This window comes from Passer domesticus, chromosome 4, assembly GCF_036417665.1.
Source record: "Passer domesticus isolate bPasDom1 chromosome 4, bPasDom1.hap1, whole genome shotgun sequence".
Classification (NCBI taxonomy): Eukaryota; Metazoa; Chordata; class Aves; order Passeriformes; family Passeridae; genus Passer; species Passer domesticus.
In genome coordinates, this window is record NC_087477.1 from 56,023,464 (window position 1) to 56,048,030 (window position 24,567).

At 34.2% G+C, this 24,567-nt stretch overlaps 1 protein-coding gene across 3 annotated transcripts in view; it reads left to right on the forward strand.

Annotated features, from left to right (window-relative positions):
* SGCZ (sarcoglycan zeta) overlaps positions 1-24,567 on the forward strand; it is a 395,468-nt gene that overhangs the window by 343,569 nt on the left and 27,332 nt on the right. For all 3 annotated transcript variants that reach the window (XM_064418070.1, XM_064418068.1, XM_064418071.1), the window contains one exon: positions 18,753-18,825. In XM_064418070.1, coding sequence (XP_064274140.1) covers positions 18,753-18,825 — 73 coding nt within the window. The remainder of the gene's footprint in view (positions 1-18,752; positions 18,826-24,567) is intronic.

The window sequence follows — 24,567 nt, forward strand, 5'->3', positions numbered from 1 at the left end:
AAATTATTTATTTTGGTAATTAATTTCCAAAGTATGCTTATGGGCATTTGTAAACTACGATGGCAACGTGGGATTTTTTGTATATTATTTTTCCTCCATTCAGAAGAATGTTTTTTAATGCTCAGCTTTTAAAATCAGTCTATCATAAGTCAGTCTAAGAAACTCTTGATTAATAAAAACTGAAAGATTAAGTTGACAGCTTCTCACTGATTATTTTTGGTAACATTTTTATTTGTCATTTTCTATGTAGGCAGCCTATTCCAAGCAGAAAAGCATAGTAGAAACAGGGTAGATATCAATTTATTTCCCAGATAAGAAAAATTAGTATCAGAAGTAGTTCTTTTTGGTTTAGAGATATTGCAGTTATATATTTGTATAATAAGAGTCTCTCACTTTAAAATTAGGCAATTGGCTGGTTTAGTTTAACTTCTTATACTTTCTCACAATTGCTAGTTTTGCTTTTTCTTTTAACTGCATAAGCTCCTTTCTGCTTTATTACTCAAGGAAAGGAGAAGAAGGATTCAAATTTTGTGTTAGAGAGAGCTGTTAAAATTGCAGCTGTCTATTGTCATTTTGCACAGAGATGCCTCCTGCCAACAAGTTTAATGTGTATCATGCTTTAAAGGGAGGAAAGAGAAAGGACTGATGAAGTGAACATATTGTTAAAGAACTGGGGAAACAGGTAGTAACAAGAGACTCATTTTCTGGTGGGCTCACCGATTCCTTTCTGCACGTGGTTAAACCTTTCTCCATTTTTTGTGTTCACCCTGCTGTTCCAAGCATCTATACTCTCTGCACCTATAGAACAAGAGCATCTGTTTGGTTTTTACTTCTCTTATTTAAATCTTTGTTCAAAATTTTCTTCCCTTGGCTTTTATTTAAATTTTCTTATAACTGGAATGTGATCTCTGTAAGATACTCTTGTAACGGTTACAAGAACCTTGTTTATGAGAGTACAAGCACACGTCTGGCAGCTTTGTCCTGCCAGAGCCTTTTGAGAAAAATTAAGAATCCCTTAGGTCAGTGTACACTTTCCTGAGACAATGCTGTGAAATAAAGTTTAGTAAAAACCTTCACTGTATGGCTCTGTTAGTATAGTTTGGGTTTGGTTTTTTTCCCCTTTTTTTTTCTTAAAGCATACTCATAGTTAGCAGCTGTATAAGAAGGATGAAGGAACCTGGAACTCACCTAGTTTTAGTCAAACTGCACCTACTCTTTCTTGACAATGTAAATGAGGTTTTTACTACTTTGTCTTCTGAGGTGGCTTTCTTTGTAAAGGCTAAATTCACACTACCAGAAATTTTCTTTTTTTTTCATTCAAGTCATAGTTTTCTATCCAAATTTTATAACTATTTTGCTTTTTGGAAAGGTTATTTCTCTCTCTGTGATTTCAAAGGAGAAGAGATAGTAATTTAACTCTCATGTTGTCTCCTACAACTTCTTTTGATCTATGTAATTCCTTCACTTTTCTATAATGTTCTTTATTTAAACATGATTTTATCTCTGACCCTTCTTCTGAGACCCATAAAAACTATAGTATAATTTATTTTGTTTCAGGTTTACATAGCTTCTGTATAAGTTATACTTGCACATGTGGCTTTTTATGTTTATTAATTATCCTTTAAAAAGGCAAAGCAAAAATAGATTTACAAATTAAATTAGATAGGTCATCAATCAGAAGCCATTACTGTTCTGCAGTCAAATCCAATTATGTTTTCTAGATGTAGCAAATCAGCTATATAATTTTCTCCAAATAACCCAGTCTAAATTGTTTTGAAAATATTACTTACCTTTAAGGAAATTGAATTAATCTTGTTTTCTAGTACTTCCTTAATTGCTGGATTATTTTATTTCTTACTGCTGCATATCTGGGTGGTGTAGTCTGCTTTAGTCCAGGACTTGAAGTCCTTTTGGGATAGAACTGAATTTTTTTATTATGATAATTAACAAGTCAACAGTAATCGTTTTGCTCTAAAAAGAAATAAGGAGCTACTTAGAAATTTGTCAGTCATAGTTTTACCAAGATTTTAGTTTTGTAGAGTTCAACCACTTCATAATTTTTGGAAACACAAATTTTTCAGATACATGAAGTTCCACATCTGTATTGTATGACCTGATCTAATTGGTTGAAGATCACTTTTTTCCCATATTTCAAACATACAAATAGGTCTCACTGAGGGAATTGCAGTTGTACAAAGGTTTGCACATTGTTGCTAGCAGTACTAGGAGAAACAAAAGAGGCATAAAAAATTGCAGGTTATTATGACTTCCTAAGACCCTTCTTCCTTGTCAAATAGCACTATCATGTGGAAAAATGGAAGCTGGAAAAGAACAGTAGAGCACATACTGTGGTAGCTTTCTCAGATTAATAACAGGATGTATATAGGGCAAATATACTTTTACACCAAAACAGTTTCAGGAAAAAGTATGTGACGGGCTGCAAGTATCTTTTTCATTACAATGAAGTATATGCTTACAGTGGGCTCAGTCTGGCTTTTGATCAGTCATTGACTTCACTCGATGAAAGATGAGAGCCTTGATGTGTCAAGGAAGCTTCAGAAGGTTCCAGCATACCTATATTCCAATAGTATTCTAATAATAATCAGAATTAATATGCAGAGGAGTGCATCAATACTCCAGTTTTGATTTTTAGACTATGCTGCAGGACTGGAAGTCTGCAGGTAATTGAAATATAGAAAGGTCTTCCAAGGTAGTTAAAAGGAAATGATAAAATAGAAATACGGCTTATGGCTATAAAAAGGAAATATGACAGAATTATGAGGAAATATATGTGAATTGCAAATTAGGTTGGAGAAGTAGAAATAAAATATTTATAAGAAGTACTGAAATGTAGAAAAATAACTTATTATTTGATGTATGTGGTTATTACAGTAGACTTATATCTAGTGCATTGAGAGACTGAATAGGAATTTCAGTATGAATGGGAAAGATCTTCGATTTTCCACATTCAGTGGGTGGATTGTCATTCAGGACAGATGGAGTTTGGAGAGTGAAGTGGCATGAGATGAAGGGAAGCATTTAATCATTTTAAGATGGCTTATGGAGCCAAACTATCTGACCCCAGTAAAACAGTATTTGATGTGGTGCTAAAATTTAATCCTTTAAGCAGATATGACAAATTCTTGGTATCCTGAACAGTGAGTGAACCTGAAATCTTTTGTCATCATCTGTCAGTAACAAAAATGCATCACATATACAGGATTTCTGTGTTTCCTGAGTAATGAGTACATTAACATATACTCCAGTGATGAATAAGGTTTCTGATAAGCTTATTTAGGTCTCAAGCACTTAATGTCTATTCTTGCCTTTGAGGGAGCTCTGACTGAAGGATATTATTGTGGTAGTCTAACTACTTGACAAAACAACCTGTCAGGGCCTGACTCTGGAGGTACAACTACAGAGCCGATTACAATCACATTTATATATCTGACTCCAACTTGTCTATGGACTGAAAGCTTTATGGGCAGGCTACAAATGGGGAGAATAAATAAATTAACAAATAAATTTATTATCCAGGATATTGCTTAAATAAATTTATATCTTCTGTTTAGGGGTAGAATGCATCCAGCCAGCTCAGACTCTAAGCAGTGTGTACTTACATCAGCCTGCAGGTGTCTGTGTAGACTGCTGGAGGAATACATTGACCTAAGGATAATAACAGTTTATTGGCAAAAGAAAGATTTTGATTTTTGGCACTTAAAATTGTGGAGAAGCAAAAGAAGAATTGGTCTCAGAAACATGTATAAAGTGAAATAAGTCTTGGAAAAATATTTTTTTTTCGGAAAAGGGAGTAAACCCAAAAGCAAATAAATGTGCAAACAGTTCTGTCAGAGACGGAAAACATGTTCACTTCCTCTACAGCCATTTCGGTGAAAAATACTCATCTAGCCTGTTCTGTAGACTGAGAAATAGAAGAAGCCAGCATATAGTCAGGCAGAAGAAAGTAAAAGGATAAAAACCCACCGAAACAGCTAAATAACACTCTTTTGCAATGAAGATAGAAGAAAATCGCCTCCTACCTAGAGAGTCAACCTTTCTATAATCCATACTTTTGAATAACTCTCCTTAAGTAATTGACTTTTTTTTCCCCCCTTTTTTTCCTGATAACATCAGTTACAAGAGAAGACAGATTTTAATCCTTTCGTCTCCTTCTGGGCTGTAATCTATTTAATTCTACTAAATAGGGTTTTTTTTTTTGAAGCAGATTCTGTTCTTGTCTGAGCTGTTGCTTTGTAGAATGCAGCCAGCAGTTTCCCAAGGTTAGTGGGGACCATTTTCCCTGTTCTGGTACAGAGCAACATCAATCTAGAGGCTGGTTCAAACTTACCAAGTGAATCTGATTTCCAGGTAAAACCTATTTAAGACCAAATTAACACCAATATCCACTATTGGATATTTGTGGCCAATGTAAGAATTAATGCTTTGAGGAAAAAATGCCAATTTCTGTATCATATTCCTAGTCATATTCTATGTTTCCTGATGAAGGATTGTGTAAATCTGTAGATGCAATTTAAAATAATTCTAGTTTGAGGTATCTGAATTACATGACACCAGGCAAATCTACATAAACTAGGGAAGGGTCAAAGCTCAGTGGAAAATTACCTGACCATTAGGAAGCTAATTCTTAAATCAAACCAAAACAGCTTTGGAAAACACACACTAAACTTTCAGAAGGCTTTGATGCAGGAACTGGGTATTAATTGGGTTCAGATTTTGTAGCAACATTTTGACTGTTAAACCTGAGCTGAGTCTGACACTCTCATGCCCTCAGGCTTTGTGGTTTTGAAAATGCACATTTAAATTGCAGCAGCCAGACCCATCTCTATTTTTAAGATATAACTACTCGCAGGAGGCAAAGGTGAATCATAAAAGAGCTCCAACATTCCAATTTTCCTTTTTTTTTCCTTAAAGAACTTGCTTGTGGTTTATTTATATCTGGAAAAAAAAATCTTGTATGAGATAAGGGTCAGGCTGCAGAACACTGTAGAATTTCAGTTCAATAAAAAAGAGCATCTGGTTCCAAATACTCATGCTATAATGGTGACACTACAGGCCAAAAAATTTTTGCTTTGTCCTGGAGCAGTATTCTCATTGGGTGCTAGAGGATGAAATAATTTGGATTTCATTTTGTAAAGCTTTCAGAATAAGAGAAATACTGTTACTTTTTCAGGACATATTGTTGGCATCTGACTTTTCCCTAAGAATATACTGATGTACCTCTTACTGTAAGACCTGTAATACATGTCAGAAGTGCACTTCATTTTCTCTGAATTATATTAGAAACCCATACAAAGTGGCTTTTTTATTTTTTTTGAACCTCAGGCAAATTTTTATCCCAACTTTAAGAGCAAGCTAATTTATTTAGTAACCACAAACTGCATGGTGAGATTATAGAAGCATTTGGTGTGACATACATCATACTTTACAAACTTACATGAATTGACTCTAAATTTAGGTGGAAAGTAGCAGAAAGCCTCATGTGAAGGCTTGAGGACTGTTTGAGTCCATGGCAGTCACAGTTTGATACAAAGCCCTGCTCAGAGGAAAAGTTAGCTCACCACCAGTAACATCTTGGACTTCACTGTTTGCCCTGGATCTGTTTATAAAGCAGGTATACAGGTAAAGCTGTGAAAAACATAGATTCAATAATGTCTGTTCTGCAATACATTTTAAATCTTATTCATAGCAGACTCCTACAAGCTAGGAATAATTTCACACACAGAAAGCAACTCCGGAAAAAAATAATTTAAACCAAAAAAAATATGGCCTGCAGCTTTCAGCCTACATTGTGAATTTAAATTCCTATCCTCATTGTGGCTAATGATGAGTTTAAATTTCACAGTGTCTGACAACATTAAATTCAGCACACCAAGACACAAACATAATAAGCCATTATTCTGGCTGTAGAAAAATATCATCAATATATATAGGACTTTGTATTTGAATTGTGTATTACAATGTGGCTTTGCTCAAGGCTCAGAAAGTACATATGTATGTGTTATGAAATTTAAGAAGTATAGATAAAAATGCTTAAAAATTCAGAATAGATAATATAAATTCCAGAAGTAACAGTGACAAAAATCAACACATATTGTATGAAAGACATTAAATTATCCGTAGTAAAAATTATCTCACAAAAATAGAATGAAGAAAACACCCTCAATATCCAGGCAGAAATGGATGAATCTGAAAGCTAGATAACTGCTCTCAGATTCAAAATAAATTATTATTTGTATTTTATGAGTATCAAAGAAAAGGCAAATAGCCTATGTGGCAATGTTGACCACCAAACAAAAAAAATTAAATAGCTTAGGCTTTTGATAAAAGAATTATGTCATGCATAGGGCCTAGTGACAACATTTTGGAATATTTGGGGACCTCTTGTTTCTTTTAACTTCAAAAGACTTTTAACTATAGAGACAAACATCTATTGGGGGAAAAAATGAAAATATCAAGATTGTACAAAAGAAATACAGATTGTAAGGATGACACAGTATTGAAAAAGTAATGTGAGAAGTGTTGCTGTGGGGAAGAACTGAGAATGTGAAGCTGAAAAGAAATCTTAAATTTATTTCAAATTAAAACATCCCCCACTCCAAAGTTATAGGGAAAGATAACAGCAAAACAAAATCGAATTGACTTCTAGGGGTCAATTTTCAAGCCTCAAAGAAATCCTAAGTAATATTTAAAGGTACCCCCAGAAAAAGATTTAGAAAGCATTTTGATCAAAAGTCAAGAGCATGTAAAACAAGAAAGTCAAATATGAAGCTAGAATGTACAGGAGAAGGCCCTGAAGATCTTCTCACCTTTTGCACACTGGCAAGGTTCTCTTAAAAGAGTTTAGTCCTGTTTGGTGTACCATTGTTCAGTAAACAACTGGACAGAACTGATATCCATGGGACTGATTAGTTGTCAAGAATAATTATTTCTGAAGAAGAGAGAAGAAGTTGGTGCTATGTAGCTTGAACAAAAAAAGTCAAAGAGAATTTCATATCAGTCTTGAGGCCCTGAGAAACAACTTGTTGAAAAACAAGGGATGCTATCTATCAGATAAAACCCAAAATCCAAAAATAACACCCAAACAAAAAAAACCCACCCCCAACCAATGAAAAAAGAAACTCAAAAGCCCCACAAAATACCTCACACCAACTAATCAACAAAAAATACACAAATCTTTTAAATGAAAGAATAGAGGAACAGGGAAATAGTTTGGCTGTAAAGAATATAGAATTTCCCTCAGTTTTTACTTCAGAGCTAATTATATCATCTGTTGAAGATGATATAAAAACCAAAACTTGATTTGGTTTTGAACTTAATGATCAGAGAGGAAGAAGCCTTAGCAGAGTTCAAATAGTTCCTTTTTATGTCTAGTCACAAGTCCTTGAATATAAATTCAGTAATTTTTTTCTTTCTAATCTTAGTTCTTACTAACATATTAGATACAGTCCTCTTCATTGTAGTTTTATTTATATTCTTTAGGGTTTTTTTTAAAAGCTATAACACATTGGTTAGAATGAAATGTGGGTAGCATGACAAAAAAGCTAGAGATCAGTACCTGCATTTGCACGTGGGTTAATTGCTTTTGGGATGTATTGTCAGCTTCACTTTTGACTAAAATTTGGTACAGTGAGGGGAAAGTGAGAAAGCTGCATAACTAAGCACACTATTACAAGAAAGGATAGAATGAATGAGCTTAGCAAGGTACAGCAATCAGAAGGATCCTCTCTTTTCAGAAACTCATCATACTGGAGCTGGTAGCCCACACTAAACCTACGTGTCCATGCTTCCTGATGTTAGCATATGTCTTGGTTTTTATTGACGCTATCAGATTTATAAAACATTTGAACCTTATTTTGTGAGTATGCTAGGAAAACACTGCTAGAGAGCAAATCAGAGCACACATATACACAGACACACATGCAGAATCTTTACAGACAAATACCTTCCAGTCCTTACAGGCAGCCTTATCACTTTACAAATGCCAAAATGTCATTTAGCTCAAGTAGAGAACTTTCCCTTAAGTATCATCATTCTAAAGCAATTTGATTCATAAAGTGTGATAGAAATGACAGCAAGTTACACTACTTACCATGTAATAGGGTATTTTCCTGTTCTTTATCTACATCACTCTCTGAAAAGTGTGTTGTGTTGGTCAGAGTTCTAGATAGCAGCAGCATGGAAAATTTTAAAAGTACTTGGATATTGTGCTATGACCCCAGATGCTTCCAAGTTCAACAAAGCAAGATACTGGAAGTAGCCAAATGCCAGGTTCACTTGAAAAATTCCTGTCCGAATTTATAGTTGAAAGCATGAGGTGAGATTGGTTGTTGCATCTGAAAGTCTATTCTCATCAAATATCAAAGGGAGATAGTTTTTTTAAAAGTATTTCTTTTTGTATCAAGCAAGCCAATTGTATTATTTTTGGTATTTTTATCCTAGCAGCATTACCAAATGATGGACTACTTTTAAAATCTGTTTTTACACTCCCAGTGCAGAGCAGGGAAAATAGATAAAGCATATTGTGCAGAAAGAGTATCTATCAACAAGTTTGTTTCATGTTTTAGCTGTCAGAACTGTTTTCAGGCTTTTTATAGTTGCAATTTTTTTACTTGTCACTGTCATTCTTGGCCTTTCCTCCCTGGTTTATATTTAGATTTACAAAGAAAGGAAAAGACAATTAGAATTTCTGAATTTGAAGTTTTAATGAAAACACTCTCTGGTTTTTTTTCTTGACAGCAAATTTAACAGTAACTCAGAACAATTTCATTCAGACAAAAAATTAATGCAAAAAATTGTATAGATACTAAAGGGAATTTTAATGTAAAACAAGAAAAGGAGCAGAGGGAGTATCCTGCTGGAAAAACCAGAATATTTTACTTATAGTGATGTCTAGAGGCCAGAGGGAGCCTAAAGGACAAGGAAGATTAAATCTAAAAGTATTTTCCTTTGGAAGGTAAGAGAATAAAAGAATGGAAGTTTTCCCAGTCACGTTCTCTTCAGTGTGAAAGGCTGGAGTGATAAGCATCATGACAGTTTATTAAGTGGATAATATAGAGAAATACCTCTAACAGTTGATCTGAAGAAAACACAAAATAAAAAAATATTTTCTTATTGTCTCTTAACATGTCTCTGAAAGCAGTAAGGGCTTTTGTTGATAGTTGGAGAAAGGAAATCTATTTTTTCTGTGTTAAAAAAAAAAAAGATAAAGCAAAATAACTAATTTCATTATGACTGTCGAATTGTATGACATTCTGTTCCCTTGGTATGACCGTCCTGGTGTCCAGGATTCAGTTTTCTATACTGAAAATGCCTGAACATAACGTACTTTAAGAGAATGTGAATAACAGGTTTCTCTGGCAGGTGACCATGCTGAATTTTGAAGCAGCAGTAAACCCTGCTTTGCTAGTTTTAGCTGGACATGCATTGGTATGCTTAAATCTTAAAAGTCTGAATTTATGATAGGCATGTGAAAGGTGAATTTATGATGGTTGTATTGCAGCAGTGATGAGAGTGTGATTTTTGAGTCTCTCCTGACTCACAAACAGTAAAAGAACAAAGACAAGATGAAGGTTTTGCCACAAGACTCACAGCAGAGCTGGACTGTTGCAACATTTGCCAAGTAATCTGAATTGTGGTCGCAGTCTGAGTCCTGCATACTGCTCCTTGGTGATGTAGAAGGAACTGTTGAGACTGGCATTGATAAATTACTCTGTGACCAGCTCAGTCCCATCTTGGAAATGGAATGGTAGATCTGGCAGTAAATTACTGCCATAAACCCTCTTCCTACAGCATCTGCAAGGTATGTGGCATGTCTCTTGTGGTTCTTGCCTGGAAAAAACCTCTGAGTCTTTGGCAAAAGATGCATATTTCAGCCGACTTTCCCATATTAGACTATGCTTTAGTATCTTATCCTTTCCTGCAGAAAAAGCTGTCTTTCCTGTGGTTAGTACACATAACAAATAGGCACATGTTTGCTAACACAGCCATTGGTGGTTTGCAGTCACTACAGTTAATTGGTTTGAAATACACCTGCTTCCATTTTGTTGCTAAATTAAAAGCATAGCTTCATGGCTATGCAGACTTGAATGTGAGAATATTAAGTGACAAAATTACTGTTCCGCATTCACACTTCCACTCACAGCTGCAGAATTTCTATTTAAAGCTGTGATAAAGACTTACCTAATTCCAGGTTTAAATGTATTCATCTATGAATTTACTTTTAGAGAGAAAACCAGAGCATTAATAAAGAGCAGGAATAGGAATTCATAATAGATTATAATCATGAGTGCTAATATCAAACAGAAACCTTTTAACAACCTTGTAAGGAATTAATATTATAGCTTCATTTTATTTCTAGTATCTGAAAAATAAAAAGACTTTCAATAATTTGAGTTACTAGTATTTTTGTTGCATTTTGGTCTAACAGGCACCAAAGTGTATAATATCCACATATCCCTCTTTTGGCATTGTGGAAATACACGTGAGGATTCATCACAGATTTTAATTTTTGCATTTATTCAGAAGTATTTGGAAGCATTTTAAAACTTTTTATATACATACTATGTACTTGCATATGATGAACTTCTACAGGGTGCACAAATGCACTTATCTAAATATCTGATTATAATTTATCAATGGCATGCTAATTCCAATACAGTAAAAATACTATAGTACAGCTATTTAGAAAATCTGGATGATTGTCCTGCTGCTTTGTGGCCTCCTTAGCATAAATAAAACAATTTATTAAAATGTATGAATGCAGCAGTAATTCTCACATTCTCATAACAATTCATCAGTATGTTAACGTAATGGCAAAGAGAAGTAAATGCACATTTACATATGGCACAGAGAACTTGCTTTTAAAGATAAATATGGTGCCCTATGAAGCAGTTAAAATGCTAAGGGTGAGAAACTTAGATGACTTCTGATATGGTTAAAGTGATATTTCGAAACAAGATTTTCCCAATTTAGATGAAATTCAGATCATCAAATGCTTATCAGGTGTTGAAGGCAAAAGCTTCAAGGTGCTTGGGTTGTCTTTATTGTTGCTCTAGTCTCAGTCCATTATCATTAGTTACCTCTAGAGATGCCAATTTTTCCATTTTGGCTACAGATAAAATATAAGTAATCTATGTTCCTAATTTAGACAGCTAAGTGGCTACACTTAATCAACAAATTCCTGATAAATTCCTCTGAGCTTTAACTTTTCAAAAACATATTATTTATTTATGGAATACCCTTTAGTTTTATCAAAAGTGTATAATAAATTATTTTATTTTAGAGCTTTTTGAAGCAGATGCATCCTTGCCTGTATCAGCAATAGTGTGGCCAGCAGGACCACAGCAGTGATGGTCCTGTGTGCTCAGCACTGGTGAGGCCACAGCTCGAGTGCTGTGTCCAGTTCAGGGCTCCTCGCTTCAAAAAGACACTGAGGTGCTGGAGCATGTCCAGAGAGGGGCAGTGGAGCTGCTGCAGTGTCTAGAGAGTGAGGACTATGAGGAGCAGCTGTGAGATCTGGGATTGTTTGCCCTGAAGAAAAGGAGGCTTGGGAAAGACCTTATCACTCTCTACAACTTTATGAAAGTGGATGGGTGGGTCTCTTCTCACCAGGAAAGTGACAGGACAAGAGGAAATATTCTCAGGTTACACCAGAGGAGGTTCAGGTTGGGCATCAGGAAGAATTCGTGCACTGAAAGGGTGGTCAAGCATTCCAATAGGCTGCCCAGGGAATAGATGGAGTCACCATCCCTGGAAGAGTTCAGGAAATGACTGGACATCACAATTAGTACTGTGGTTAATTGTCAAAGTGGTGATCAGTTAAGGGCTGGGCTTGATTGTCTTGAAGGTCTCTTCCAGCCTTAACAATTATATGATTCTGTGAAATTGGATGGACATTCCTGGCTAAGTTTTGAGGGTGAGCAGATGTATTTATCAGAAAACTTCAAAATGGGAAATTATTGCTATTTGTTCTTGAAACTGTGTGAGAAACAAATTTCTTATTCTCCTGTTTTGTAGTTAGGCTATCCAAGTTTATGTAGCATTCCTTTACATTCCAGATGAGTCCCCTGGTTAGGAAGCTCTTGACTGTTGTTTGAAAGTCTTCTTATTCATTGATTCATTCATTTTTCATGAGGGAAACAACAATTCTGCTTTGAAACTCATTTACTATTCATTAGAGCATAAGCCTGAGTGTTCCAAAATCTAGGGTTATCTACTACAACAAAGTGAAAATGTGATCTTTTTTACTTACTAAACATGAAAACAATCCCATTTAATTCTGTCTTTTGAATGTAGACAGGGACACTTTTTTGTGTCTGATGAACTGCGATGAACCCAAAATAATTTACACAATTTTAAGAAAAGTGCAAGTCCAGATTATGATTTATATGAGAAGATGATGAATTTTTGAGGGGGGATTGGTATTGGAAATTATTTACTGTGAAATCTCAATATAATCTTTAAGTCTATTCTTATATCTAGCTGTTGTAAAGTTTCAAGGAGACTGAATTAATTCAAGCAGAGAATGATTGTATTTCATCACTTTTATTGTCATGTGTATCTCTGTCTGCCATACCTAATAGGGGGAAAAGTAAAAGATATTACAGAAATTATTATGTTTTTAAAACCTCTTTTCTCTAAATCCCCTATATATATTTCAATTTCATTCATGTTTTGAGGAACTATTCAGATTTAATGTGATTTTTTAGCAGTTTCATTTACATTTATTGGGTTTTTCATCTCAGAAGGAGCATTTAGAACAGTAATTTCCAATTATTAATTGAATTATGTTACTGCTATTCTCAGTCCAGATTTTATTTAAATAGATTTACTTTTTCAGAAAAGTAAATCAAGTGGTGGCCAAACATAGATTTTGTATGTGAACCTTCAAACAATTCTATGGCTAAGAAACTGAACCGATAGCCAGAATCCAGTTTAATTTGCAGCACAAGACAGGAGGTGTCTCAACTGCCCACCATTAGGAATCTATGTTTCAAAAGTTTGTACTTAATAAGTGAAGATGCTATTTAAGAAGATAAATACTGACTGTTGCAATTTTGCAAGTATTTCCTGGAGTCACAATTTGCTTTGATCAAAATTTAACTCACTGAAGATGCTGAATTTTAATTTATTGGCGAACTTCTTCTGATTTAAATGAAAGGCTTAGTAAGAAGCTTTGCTTTAATAAGACTGCCATACAGAAAATATACATCACAAATTAGTCATATTCAAGTGCTTTGAGTTATAAATCTAAATCACTCCATTTAGAATTTGCTTTTTAATAACAGCTTACATCTGAAGATTTCAATGCACGTGCTTTACTTTATAAGTAAACAACTGCATCTAGTCAGGCTGTACTACAACCTCCTACCTATAATATACCTCATATATGTCCACATCAGTGTCATAGCTGAAACCTTCATCATTTAACATTAGTCAGTTTTGCTGCTCAAGGACCCTGCAGGATTGAAATGCCAGCAGTCATGTCAGTCATGTTTCCAGAAAATAACTCACTTACTTTCATTTGAGTCATGTACATCTCCATAGCAGAAATCCAGTTGAATCTTGCTTTTAAATACAAGTGCCTAGCTAAATTACACATCAAGTAACTTAAAAAATGGGAAGTCTTTTAGAAATGCACAACCAACATGAAGGCCAGAAGCTGCATTCCTACTCATCCCAAAATAAAATATAATAACTGAGCTTTTACAAAAGACGAAACATTTTATGTCACCTTCACCTTTTAATGATCATTGCTTTGCACAGTTGAATATTTTTTGTATTTTTTCCATTCTGGCAGTGATTAGCCCTGTCAAGGCCTTATTGTTGAAGAACAGCTTTCAAAGTTCATGAGAAACTTTTTAAATTTTATCTTTGTACACATGTTAAAAGAATTAATAATTTTATTTTTTATTGCAATTAAATTTTTAGAACATAAAAGTTCCAAACTTAAAACACATAGTCTGTGTTTTTAAGGTCTCTTCAATGGCAAAAAAATCTTGATTATCTCTCCCTCTTTGTGAAATCTGTAATACTTTAACTTAACTAAATAATGTGCAACAAATCAAATTGCAAGCTTCAAAAATAATCAATATTTTACAAACTCTTTTTAAAGTCTGTAACTCGGAGGACAAATTGGCATCTCAATCTAGTACTTGCATAATATAATAATAATCTCTGTAATTGTTACTTGATGTTTCTGAAAAACCTAGTGAAAAATCAAGGTGGTAAAAGAAAGCTGTGTCTGTGATGCTGCAATGGCATGTAGTTTCTACACATCAAAATTATTCACAATTCCATTGTCAAGTGATTTGCTTGCATGAATGATGTGAAGGAGTGGCATAATGGTAATATGTGGGTCATTTTCCACAGCAAATACTTCATTAGTTTTTAGTTCTTGCCTTGTCAACTCTTCAGCCAGCATTCTTTTTACAAGACAAAGCAAAAAACCAACCAAACAAAAAAACCAAACAATCAAAACCAAAAACCCATACTCCAACAAGCCCCCCATAAAACCAGCCTAAAACTGAAAAAAACCTCAGCTTGGTCTTTTCATCCCAGTTAATTACAAAGCCACTGAAAAGTACCATTTTGTTATGTAAGCTAGCGACTCAGAAAGTATGAAAGGGTTATTTGCTGGTAGAATAAATGAAAAAACTTCCTCAACATGCACATGCATAAGCAAATACAATCCAGAACCGAATGCCCATGTTGCACTTCCATTTTTTTAACTACACTTGTCACTTCCCAGAGGCTGAATTTCAGAAAACAGTAAACTGAGCAGAAATTAGTAGTCTGTACTGGTCTTTCTGAATTCTGAATGTTCCATTTCAGCAGGAATGTGTGACTGTTTTTGCATTTAGCAAAAGGGTAACTTTGATTTGCTCTGTGTCAAAGAAGTTTCTTAAAGGTCTGGTGTTTATAAATCTGTTTAAAAAGCTGTGCATAAAAAGGTTTGTCTATAAATACAGAATGGAACTTTTGGCCTCTTACCTGGCTTGTTCACTGAGTTTTCTCCAGCAACCTCTATAACAACTGCCATTCTTTGATCAGCAATTTGGCTGCACAGATGCTTCTTTCTTAGTGAAGTCTTTACTTAACTCATTCTCTTCAACTGGAAGCTGAAGGTGTGGGTAATTTTGTTCAGTTACACTTACAGTTTTGATTTTAGATCCTTTGCACCTACTCCATGGCCTTGTGATTTTATTTCCCATAAAATGATCACTTTTTATAGTTATCCATTCTAACTCATGTTCCATTGAATTCAGTTCCCTAACTACTTTCTTTTGAGCTGTACTTGAAAGGGCTTTAAGGTTCAAGCCTTTTCTTTTTGTACCTTTTTTGTATTCATTCATCTCTCACTAGAATTTCCCTCATCTCAAAGTAGGTCTTAGCTATGATTCTGTAAGTCTGGGAATGCAGTTATTAGAACATCCTCCTATTTCTGTAAAAAGTATTTTAACATTGTAATATATCAAATACCTAAAGTATATTTCTTTCATTTAGAAAATAATGCTATGGACTTTGAATTTGGTTTTATAATTCTATTTATTTAGTTATATCATTAGAAGGTACATGTATAGTAGCATTTCTTAAGAATACTGAACTACATGGTCCAACTTCCCATCAAATTACTACAGATTTGCATATAGTAAATTGAAAAAAAGGATAATATAGTTTTTCTTCTGTATTTTTAGTAATGCTGATAATCTTCTTTTTTCTTGACCCTGCTGTTTAACTGCAGGAAACATATCAATAAATTCTGGTTGGCTGATCTTTTTCACCTTTCTTACTAAAGCCAAGGTAATTGAAAGTGTCTGCATTTATTCCACTATGTAATAAAGGGAATTGGAGATATTCTTGAACTGTTGAAAGTATTTTTTTAAGAATAAAGCATTTACTACAGGAACTGTTATAGAAGAAAAAACATTAAGATTGCATTTTCAAATACCAAAAGGAGCATATTTGGTTTGGGTTTAGTTTCAACTATATTTTATTTAATTATATCAGTTTGTCTTTAATTCTACCTGCCTGGATTTCCAGTCTGCTTGAAAAAATTGGTCTTTCTTTCAGATTTGTATTTTCTCAGGGAAGAAATGCCTACTTGTTATTTAAAATAATGATGCTGAAAGTGAGGAGATACTGAAGCTGGGTTATAACCAGCTGTCATTAAACTTTTATTATCAGTCTTTGCCTGATATTACCTTTGGCACTCCTGATTCATTTAATGTCAGACTCATACTAGAGTGATTTTGCACTGATAATATTCTTTCAAATTCTTTTTCATGCAAGAAAAAGACTTTGCATTGATAATGTTCTTTCAAATATTTCAGGCATGGTCTTCTCATAAGTAAAGACTGGCAACTCTGCATTCTGCTCACTTATTTACATCTTCGAATCCCATTGCCACCTTCAAAAATATAGAGGGCTCTTGGTGCTGAAAGCATTTCATTTTGCTGATGAAAATAATGAATGGGATCTGGAAACACACCCAGATTTTGGATATTCAGCTCCCAGAGAGGTTCATCATGGGGATGAGCTTTATTTTGAGTGGCAGAAGGCCTGGCTATACAGACAAGGCATTGCCAGATTTAAAAAAACAGATTCTGTGCAGCACATTTAGGAATAATACTAAGAAAAAAAGAAATGCTAGTTTTTTTCCTCCTGTGGTTTTCCATGACACTCAGCAAAACTTGGTTATAGAAAATGGATTTTTTTCAGGTTTTTTTGTTGAGATCTTCAAAGCAGCTTTTGTAATAAAGTTGTTTTCAGTGTTCTTTGCCAGAATATTTGTAAAGATTGTAGATTCTTGGAGATAACAACTAGGATTTTAATTCATTACTCTTATCTTCCTCTCTTCAATACTCCATACTAATAGGTCACTTTCCAATTAAGGTTTTGGGGGTTGGGATGAGTTAGGTTTTTTTTTGGTTGTTTGGTTGTTTTTGTTTTATTTTAATGAAGGTGGAATTTAGAACATTATTACCAGATTGAAGTTTGCTTAGCTTGGGGTTTTTTGCCTCTTGCCTAGGCTATTTTCCTCTTAACTCTAAAAAATAATGTTACCAATTTGACATTATTACCTCATTCTGCTTTTAAACCCTGGTAATGGTTTGAAATGAAATATCATTTATTAACTGTAAAAATATCTAATAGCGATCTTATTTGACATCCAGAGTTTCTGAAAAAGTTTGCTAAATATTTTAATATTTTAAAAATTGAAACTACTTTATTATATTTAAAATACTCTAGCAATTAGAGTGGTGGCTATGTTCTGCTGAGCATTTCTTGCAGACCTACTGTGAGATATTGTAGGTATATTTTTAGGTCTACTCAGAATTCAAGTCTTAGAACAAAAGCAACCTTCTTCTGTTGAAATATAGCAATTAATTCAAAAATATTTAGTAATGAGTCATAGTTATCCCAGACAGTTTCCTTGATCTTATTTTGATAGATGATAAATGCATTACCTGTTTTACACATTTTTTTGAGTTCTTTCACCTTTGCTGGAGGTTCTCTGTTGGAAAGATTTTTACTCCCTAGTTCTAGGCTATTTGCCTTACACAATGCCCAGTAAACCACCTTCAGAGAAGGAAAGCAAAATTTATGTAAGTAGATTACAAAAACAATGGCATTGGATGAACCAGTAAACAGGGATAGGCATGACGATTGTCAGTGAGTGAAAAAAGGAGGCAAATTTCAAATGCTAAAGAACATACAGGGGTTATTTCTATCTATTAAATATAAAGTGAGTGGTATAAATAACCTTTATGTGTTCAGTCCTTAGAGAGGAGAGGTAAGAGAAATGCTGATTTTATAGTGTTGTTCCCTACATTTAATTTCTTGAGTTTTCTGTTACTTTAACAAAGAACAAGATCTTTATTATTTTTTGTCTTTTGTTTCCCCCATAATTTTTTTCAAGAAATGCATTTAAAGTTTATTAAAGAATTGTCTTTTTTTCAAATATCTTTAGTGAATGTTTACTAGAGTTCTATTTTTTTAATTGAAGAGGAGTTTCTCAATGAAAAATCTTGGTTGTCTGATGAAAACTGTGGAATTACCATATTCAACTTGGACCTAGTAATATAAATCAAAATTCAATCGAGAAGCAATTCAGATGTGAAAAATTGTTACCTATTTTCTCTGTCTGGATTTTAAATGCCCAGTAGGAGATACCTTAGCATCCACTTCTAATGAAACCCAAAGCGCATTCCATGAGAATAAAATTTTTCACTGAGAAAGATCTGATGGAAAGAAACTCTGAAACTGTCAGATACCTAGATTAAGCCACCAAATTCAAGCAAGAGAAGTTATCTCAAAACTTCTAAAAGCTTGGCATCTCCATTAAGTAATCAAAATAATCAGAATGTAAAATGCAGCAGATATTTCTCTGCTGTGTTTTTTGCCACACAAATTTTTATATTATTTCCATTCTCTGTAAAATAAATCTTCTCCAAAATATGGAGATAAGCATTCAGCCAAACTGTTTCTGAAAAATTTGTATCTGTAAGTGTTCCAGCTTTGTGTGTGAAAAAGCAGAAATCCAGAGCTTCACAGGATGTTGGTCCAGATTTTGATATAGAAATGAAAATGTAAATATAAATAAACATTTAAAATTATTAATAAAGGATTTGATCAGATATTTTTCCTAATAGTGTCAATTTGTGGTCATATATTTCAATGTGCTTTTATTTTCCAAAGTAATTTTACTGTATTTTATTTATGTATTTTAGGCACAGAAGGGGCAGTGTTTGGGCACTCTGTGGAGACACCCCATATCAGAGCAGAACCTTCCCAAGACCTCAAGTAGGTGTTGTTCAAAAAGTTCCTTTAAAATCAAGTATTCTCCAAAAAAAATTAAGTCTGGATTAAAAGAACAGTATCTGTATAGTCATATATATACTGCCTATTTAATGACATAGATACAATACGATTTATAGACTCCAGTTTGTTGTAACTAGTCAAAAAAACCCCACAAACTCCTATTGCATGAAATGTAAAATACAGTACTTTTTGTATATGATCTGCCTCCCATAGTGGAGTTCTTAAAAGTATATTTTACCTAGAGAGTGGAATATTCAGGTGTTTGTGGGCCCAATGTGTGTAATATTGTTCAATAGCATCAGACCAGTTGTTTGATTTTTTATGAGCTGTTACAGAATATATAAGTCAAGCTAAAGTAAACAGTCCCAGATTTTTTCATTTAGTGGAGTTTCTGGGTCATTGGGCTTTTTAACACTAACACACACACTTTTCAGAAATTCATTACCAAGTGAAGCTGCATTTCTACATGTAAGTTTTTTCTGTATATAGTCAAAGAAGATGAGGAATCAGTAGATAGCAAAAGATTAAAATTAAAATTTACTAAGGAATCTGTAGAAAAGAAAACTTGGAAAAGTTTAAAGTGAAAACGTTTTTGAAGTGCATCTACGTGCACTGCTAAGTACTAATCTGTGATTTATATGGATGTGATTTATAATGAGAATTACAGAAAATCAAAGGTCCTTCCTTGTGTTCCTCCTAGCAGAACTGGTGAGAAACACTATAGGCTTTGACTCAATTCTACTGTGATTTTTGAACCTTATATAACTATCTCTTCACCTGCCCAGATGTGTTTCTGTTTGATTGCTGCAGAAAAGCATGGTTAAATGCTCAGCCTTACATTTGCAAAGGCATTGACCAATAATAACGTTGCAGAAATCATTTGCAGGAAGCTGTCCATGTGGACAAGTTTGACCACTGTACGTGGAGCGTGTGAAGTAAATTGTTGTGTTTGATTATTTACACCAAGCATTTCAAAGTAATGTATGGGTTTGGGTTCTTCCAGAGGATCCCGGTCACTGTATTTCTATCTTGAAAATCTTTGTCCCTTTCCATGACTCCTATCAGTCCTTTGTGGAAAATAATTGTAAAGGTATTTTTTAGTGATAATCACCAAGGCAATATGATCTCTAGTCAGAGGAAGTTCAGAAAAATCAAAGGAACATAACAAGCTTTTCTTTTTCCAAGGGACCAGTAATTTGGGTAATAGGCTGGAACTTGTCCTACTCAAAAGAATGTTTTCCCTACATTGCTTTCTCTACTTCTTTCCAATCATTAAATAATATTAACAGAGTGAAAATGTATAGTAAAACAGATAATCCTGTGTCTTCAGGATTAATTTAAATTTGGTTAAAATCACCTTACATTGCTTCTGAAATTCACACATGGGTCATACAGCCCTGCAGCCTTTTGTCTTTATTCATTGCCATGATTCCTATTGTTGCTTAATGATTTCAACTCCACTGTTACTTCAGTTCAGTTTCCAACATGGCCTTAAATTAGTAAGCATTTGGCATTCAACTTTCTGCCCTCTCATTAATAATTATTTTAACCCATACCTTTTATTCAAAAAATTGAAGAAACAGACACCCTTGGAGTTGGGTCAGGTAACTTTAGCTTACTTGTAAGTGATTTATTCTTAATATATTCAGTCCATATTTTGTTCTGCAAGTTTTTGTACACATGTGCTCCTGTATATTAGTTGGATTCCATCATATTCTTTTTTAAAACTCTCAAGTCAATTTAGTAATTTAAAAATTATGACAATTACTATTAGGAGATATCAGTGGGCTGGTCTGGGTCCTATTACTTTTTAATGTTTTCGATAAATTTACACAAGGTGTCAAATAATGGCAGTCCTGAAATCACCTAGAGTATTTTTCGAAGTGCTGCATCTCTATGTCTTTAGATGGTTAAACTTAATGGTAAGTAATGGGAGTGTAGAAAGTTTGCTGAGTAAACATTATTAATTTTTTTCAGTGGACATAACTGAATGCAATTTGACAGCAAATTGCAGTACATTGGTGCAAATATATTCGACTATGAGAATTACTGTATACAGGAATAAAATATAATGCAATATACATTAGATCATTAATTGAAGTGTAAATAACCCCATATTTTTCATGTTGGAATATGTATTTGTGGTCAATTAATGAACCTCAGACTTTTTTCTTTTTTCCTCCAAAATAAAATATGCTGGAAACCTATTCATAGCTTTGTATATGTAAAACACTTGACTATTGCATTTAAAAAAAAATGGAATAATGACCACCTTGATTACTCTGAATGAAGCATAAATAAAAAATTTGGTCTATAAATTTGATATTCCTGGGATTTTAGTTTAATCGATCATGGGCAGGAAGACAAAAAGATAAAGTCAAATTCACATTAGCTCCACATATCTAAATCTTGCCTCAGACACTTACTTCCATAGTCAGATTTTGAGGTCTCCATACAGGGAAGATCCCCTAATATTTAAAATCAAAAATATGTTGTTTAAAAATAAACTTGACTTGAATACTAATATAATTAATTCCTATGTGTCCAACCATTTGGGTCACATCTTTCTCCTTTCTTGCCTTTTCAAATAATAGCTAGAAAGGTTTTGCTTTCAGGCAGTGCTGTTATAAAATGCTTTGTGAAAGCTTTTGTGTCAAATCCCAAAAACTAATTAAAGATGACTTTCATTAGTTGGGATAAGTAGCATGAAAGAAGCATCCTTGAGAATCAGGAAAATGAATTATATCTTAATAATTTAATGTTCCTGTTTCTCTCACTACTGTTTCTCACAGGAACACAGGAAAACTAAACTGCCAATATATTCCTCAAATACTGGTTTTAGGCCAATAGTGCATTAAAATATGGTGAACTAATAAGCAATACCCATACACAAAATATACAGACATTAGTTAAATGCAGATAACTTTGCCCTTAATAACATCCTCTAATAAGGGAATGAATTAATTTGTTGTTGTCCTCTGGAGATAACTGAAAGATCAAATTTAAAACTTTTTTTGTCTTCTATGTCATGCCTCACACACCACAATCAGTTAATCCTGCAAGCTGATGCTGGGGATAATGAGATGAAAATTGATCAAGTGTCAAGGAACCATGCAAGATAGTTGGATTCTACTTTGCCTCTACTAAGAATTAAAAATATTCCTATCTTGCACAGGAGATCTGATTTCAGAGTTCTGATGGTTTGTAAGAGACACCTTTTTGACATTTAATGGGTGGTTTACTAATAGGTCAGAATATTCTATTTTTTAAAAGCCTGGAGCCGGAGAACACATCAGATTTTGACCTTAACTTGTTAGTCATCTGAGCATGTTTAGAGTGAAAAAATCACCATGCCTCTGTCTTCTATTTTTAGCCAGAAATCAAATAATAGACAAAACCTCATCAAAAAGTAGAAGATGCAGCAGAGTAAAAACACCTGTCTCCCTTCCTATGCTGTTTTAATGATGTCAGATTCTAGTTACTTTTAGTGCCCTTTTTTTAAAAAATAGAAATAATTACTATTTTTGTTTTCATAATTTGTCTTAGTTATTTCATTTTTTGGGCATGGATATTGACAGAAACTTGTTTTCTTAGTCTTATCAGTAGCTGCTGAAAATATGATTTTTTTAACATGCATGTTCACAATAGGTATGGATATAGTAAAATTTGAAAAATTTCCTAAATTTAAGCTTCTCTTTTAAAAACACGTGTTCTTCTCCTTTTAAATATACATTATATGCATTTATGTAGATGTGTATTTGTGTATATATGTGTGTGTATATATATTTTTTTAAGTATTGAAGTAAACAGAGAAGAAAGCCAGTAATGAAAGGCTGTAATTGCTATGCAGACAGGACAGAGTAGAAACAAATGTAGCTGGGTATGGCTCTTAAATTAAAAGAACAATTTGCTTTAGTCTTTAGTGATGATGATTATATTTGACATTGGAAAGGGAAAGGGCTCTAGCAGGAGCCAAGATATGAAGGATAAAAATATTACTATCACGAGAGATAGAAAAATCCATTGAGTTTCCTATGCTTAATTTAGGTTACTGGAGCCTCCTTTTGTCCAGGCTAAACTACCCTGGTTCCCTCAGCCACTCCCATGTCTTACACTGTAAACCCTTCACCAGCCCCATTGCCCTTCTCTGGACTCACTCCAGCCCCTCAATGTCCTTCTCACAGTGAGGACCCAGAACTGGACACAGGATTCAAACTGTGCCCTCACCAGTGCTGAGTACAGGGGGACAATCACTGTCCTGGTCCTGCTGGCCACACTATTGCTGATACAGGCCAGGATGCCACTGGCCTTCTTGGCCACCTGGGCACAGCTGGCTCATGTTCAGCTGCTGTCACCAGCACCTCCAGGCCATTTTCTGTTGGGCTTATGATTATATTTGCTTTATGATTATGCCATGTCATGCCTTCAGGAACCCACAGATGGGCTCCAAGCACAGCTGTCTCAGCCTACACAGGGTTATGAGAGTAAATTTATTACTCTGTCAATCTCATTTGAAAAGCCATATAAAGCTTGTAGCAGTAGAAAGCGTTTGCCCAATGCTGGATTAATGAAAGGCATGGCAACTTCACACTGCAATCATTGTGAAGGCAGCTGAGGATCTTTGTTTACATGAAGCTGCATCAGGTCTAACAGCAGGCATGACCAGTGAGTGCTCAGAGTGCCACAGGGAGATGGTGAAGGTTTCAGTAGGTGCCCTCCTGTGTGCCCTTGGCTCCTGCAAGGCTTGTTTCAACTGTGGTTGCTCTTACACTGCTTCCAGATCAAAGCTGCTGCTTAATTCTAATTTCACATAGGTGTAGCCTAGGACTAGGCACAAGAGCCTACAATTTGTTGAAGCTTTTCATTCTCACAGATACTGTGGGTAGAAATGTTTTACTATCTTTTTAAATGGAAGTGGAGCAACAGTCCTCCATGCCCAGGAGATATTAGGGATATCAGAACTCATTTCTGACATGCTTTGCACTTTAAATAATCTTGTTTCACCACACCACCATACCTACATTTTGCTGTTGTTTTTCTGATGAAACATGATTTGTAATACTATTTATATTCCATGAAAGCTGTATAATATATCATTAAGTAATGCTTCTGTAGCATACATAATATTTTCATTTCATGTCTTTCTTTTGATTCTAACTGAAAAGGCTTATCAATGCATTACTAAGAAGGGCTACTTATATATATATATATATTTTTTTTTTTCCCGTTTGAGCAATCTTTAGTTTCCTTATTTTTTCCTTATACTAAATTTCTCCACAGAGATTTTTTTCCTCACTCCAGCAATTCATTTTCCCTTTTTGGGAGTATCTCCATTTTCAGTGACACTGTTTAACCACTTTCAAAAGAAAGCAAGGCTTCTTAAATTTGCTCTGTGTGTGCCTATTCTCTCAACTATGTCCCTGAGAGTTTGTGAAGCAGTTAGGCTGTTTCATACAAGGTGGAAGATTTTTAGGTTTCTCTGTGTCTTCTGAAAGCTGGTGCCCATCTAATATCTGGAGCTCACAGACTGGATATAAGAATGAGGAGGCTCAGAAGTTGCAGGGAGTTCATGAATTTATGAAACTATTCTCAGTCGACCAAATAGCTCCTATTGCTTATATCTATAATTATACAGAGAACTCCAAGGATGACTTTAAACCATAAAGAATGAATGATTTTACATGTCTTATCCTGCAATTCACATTTTATCATTTGATCATTTGT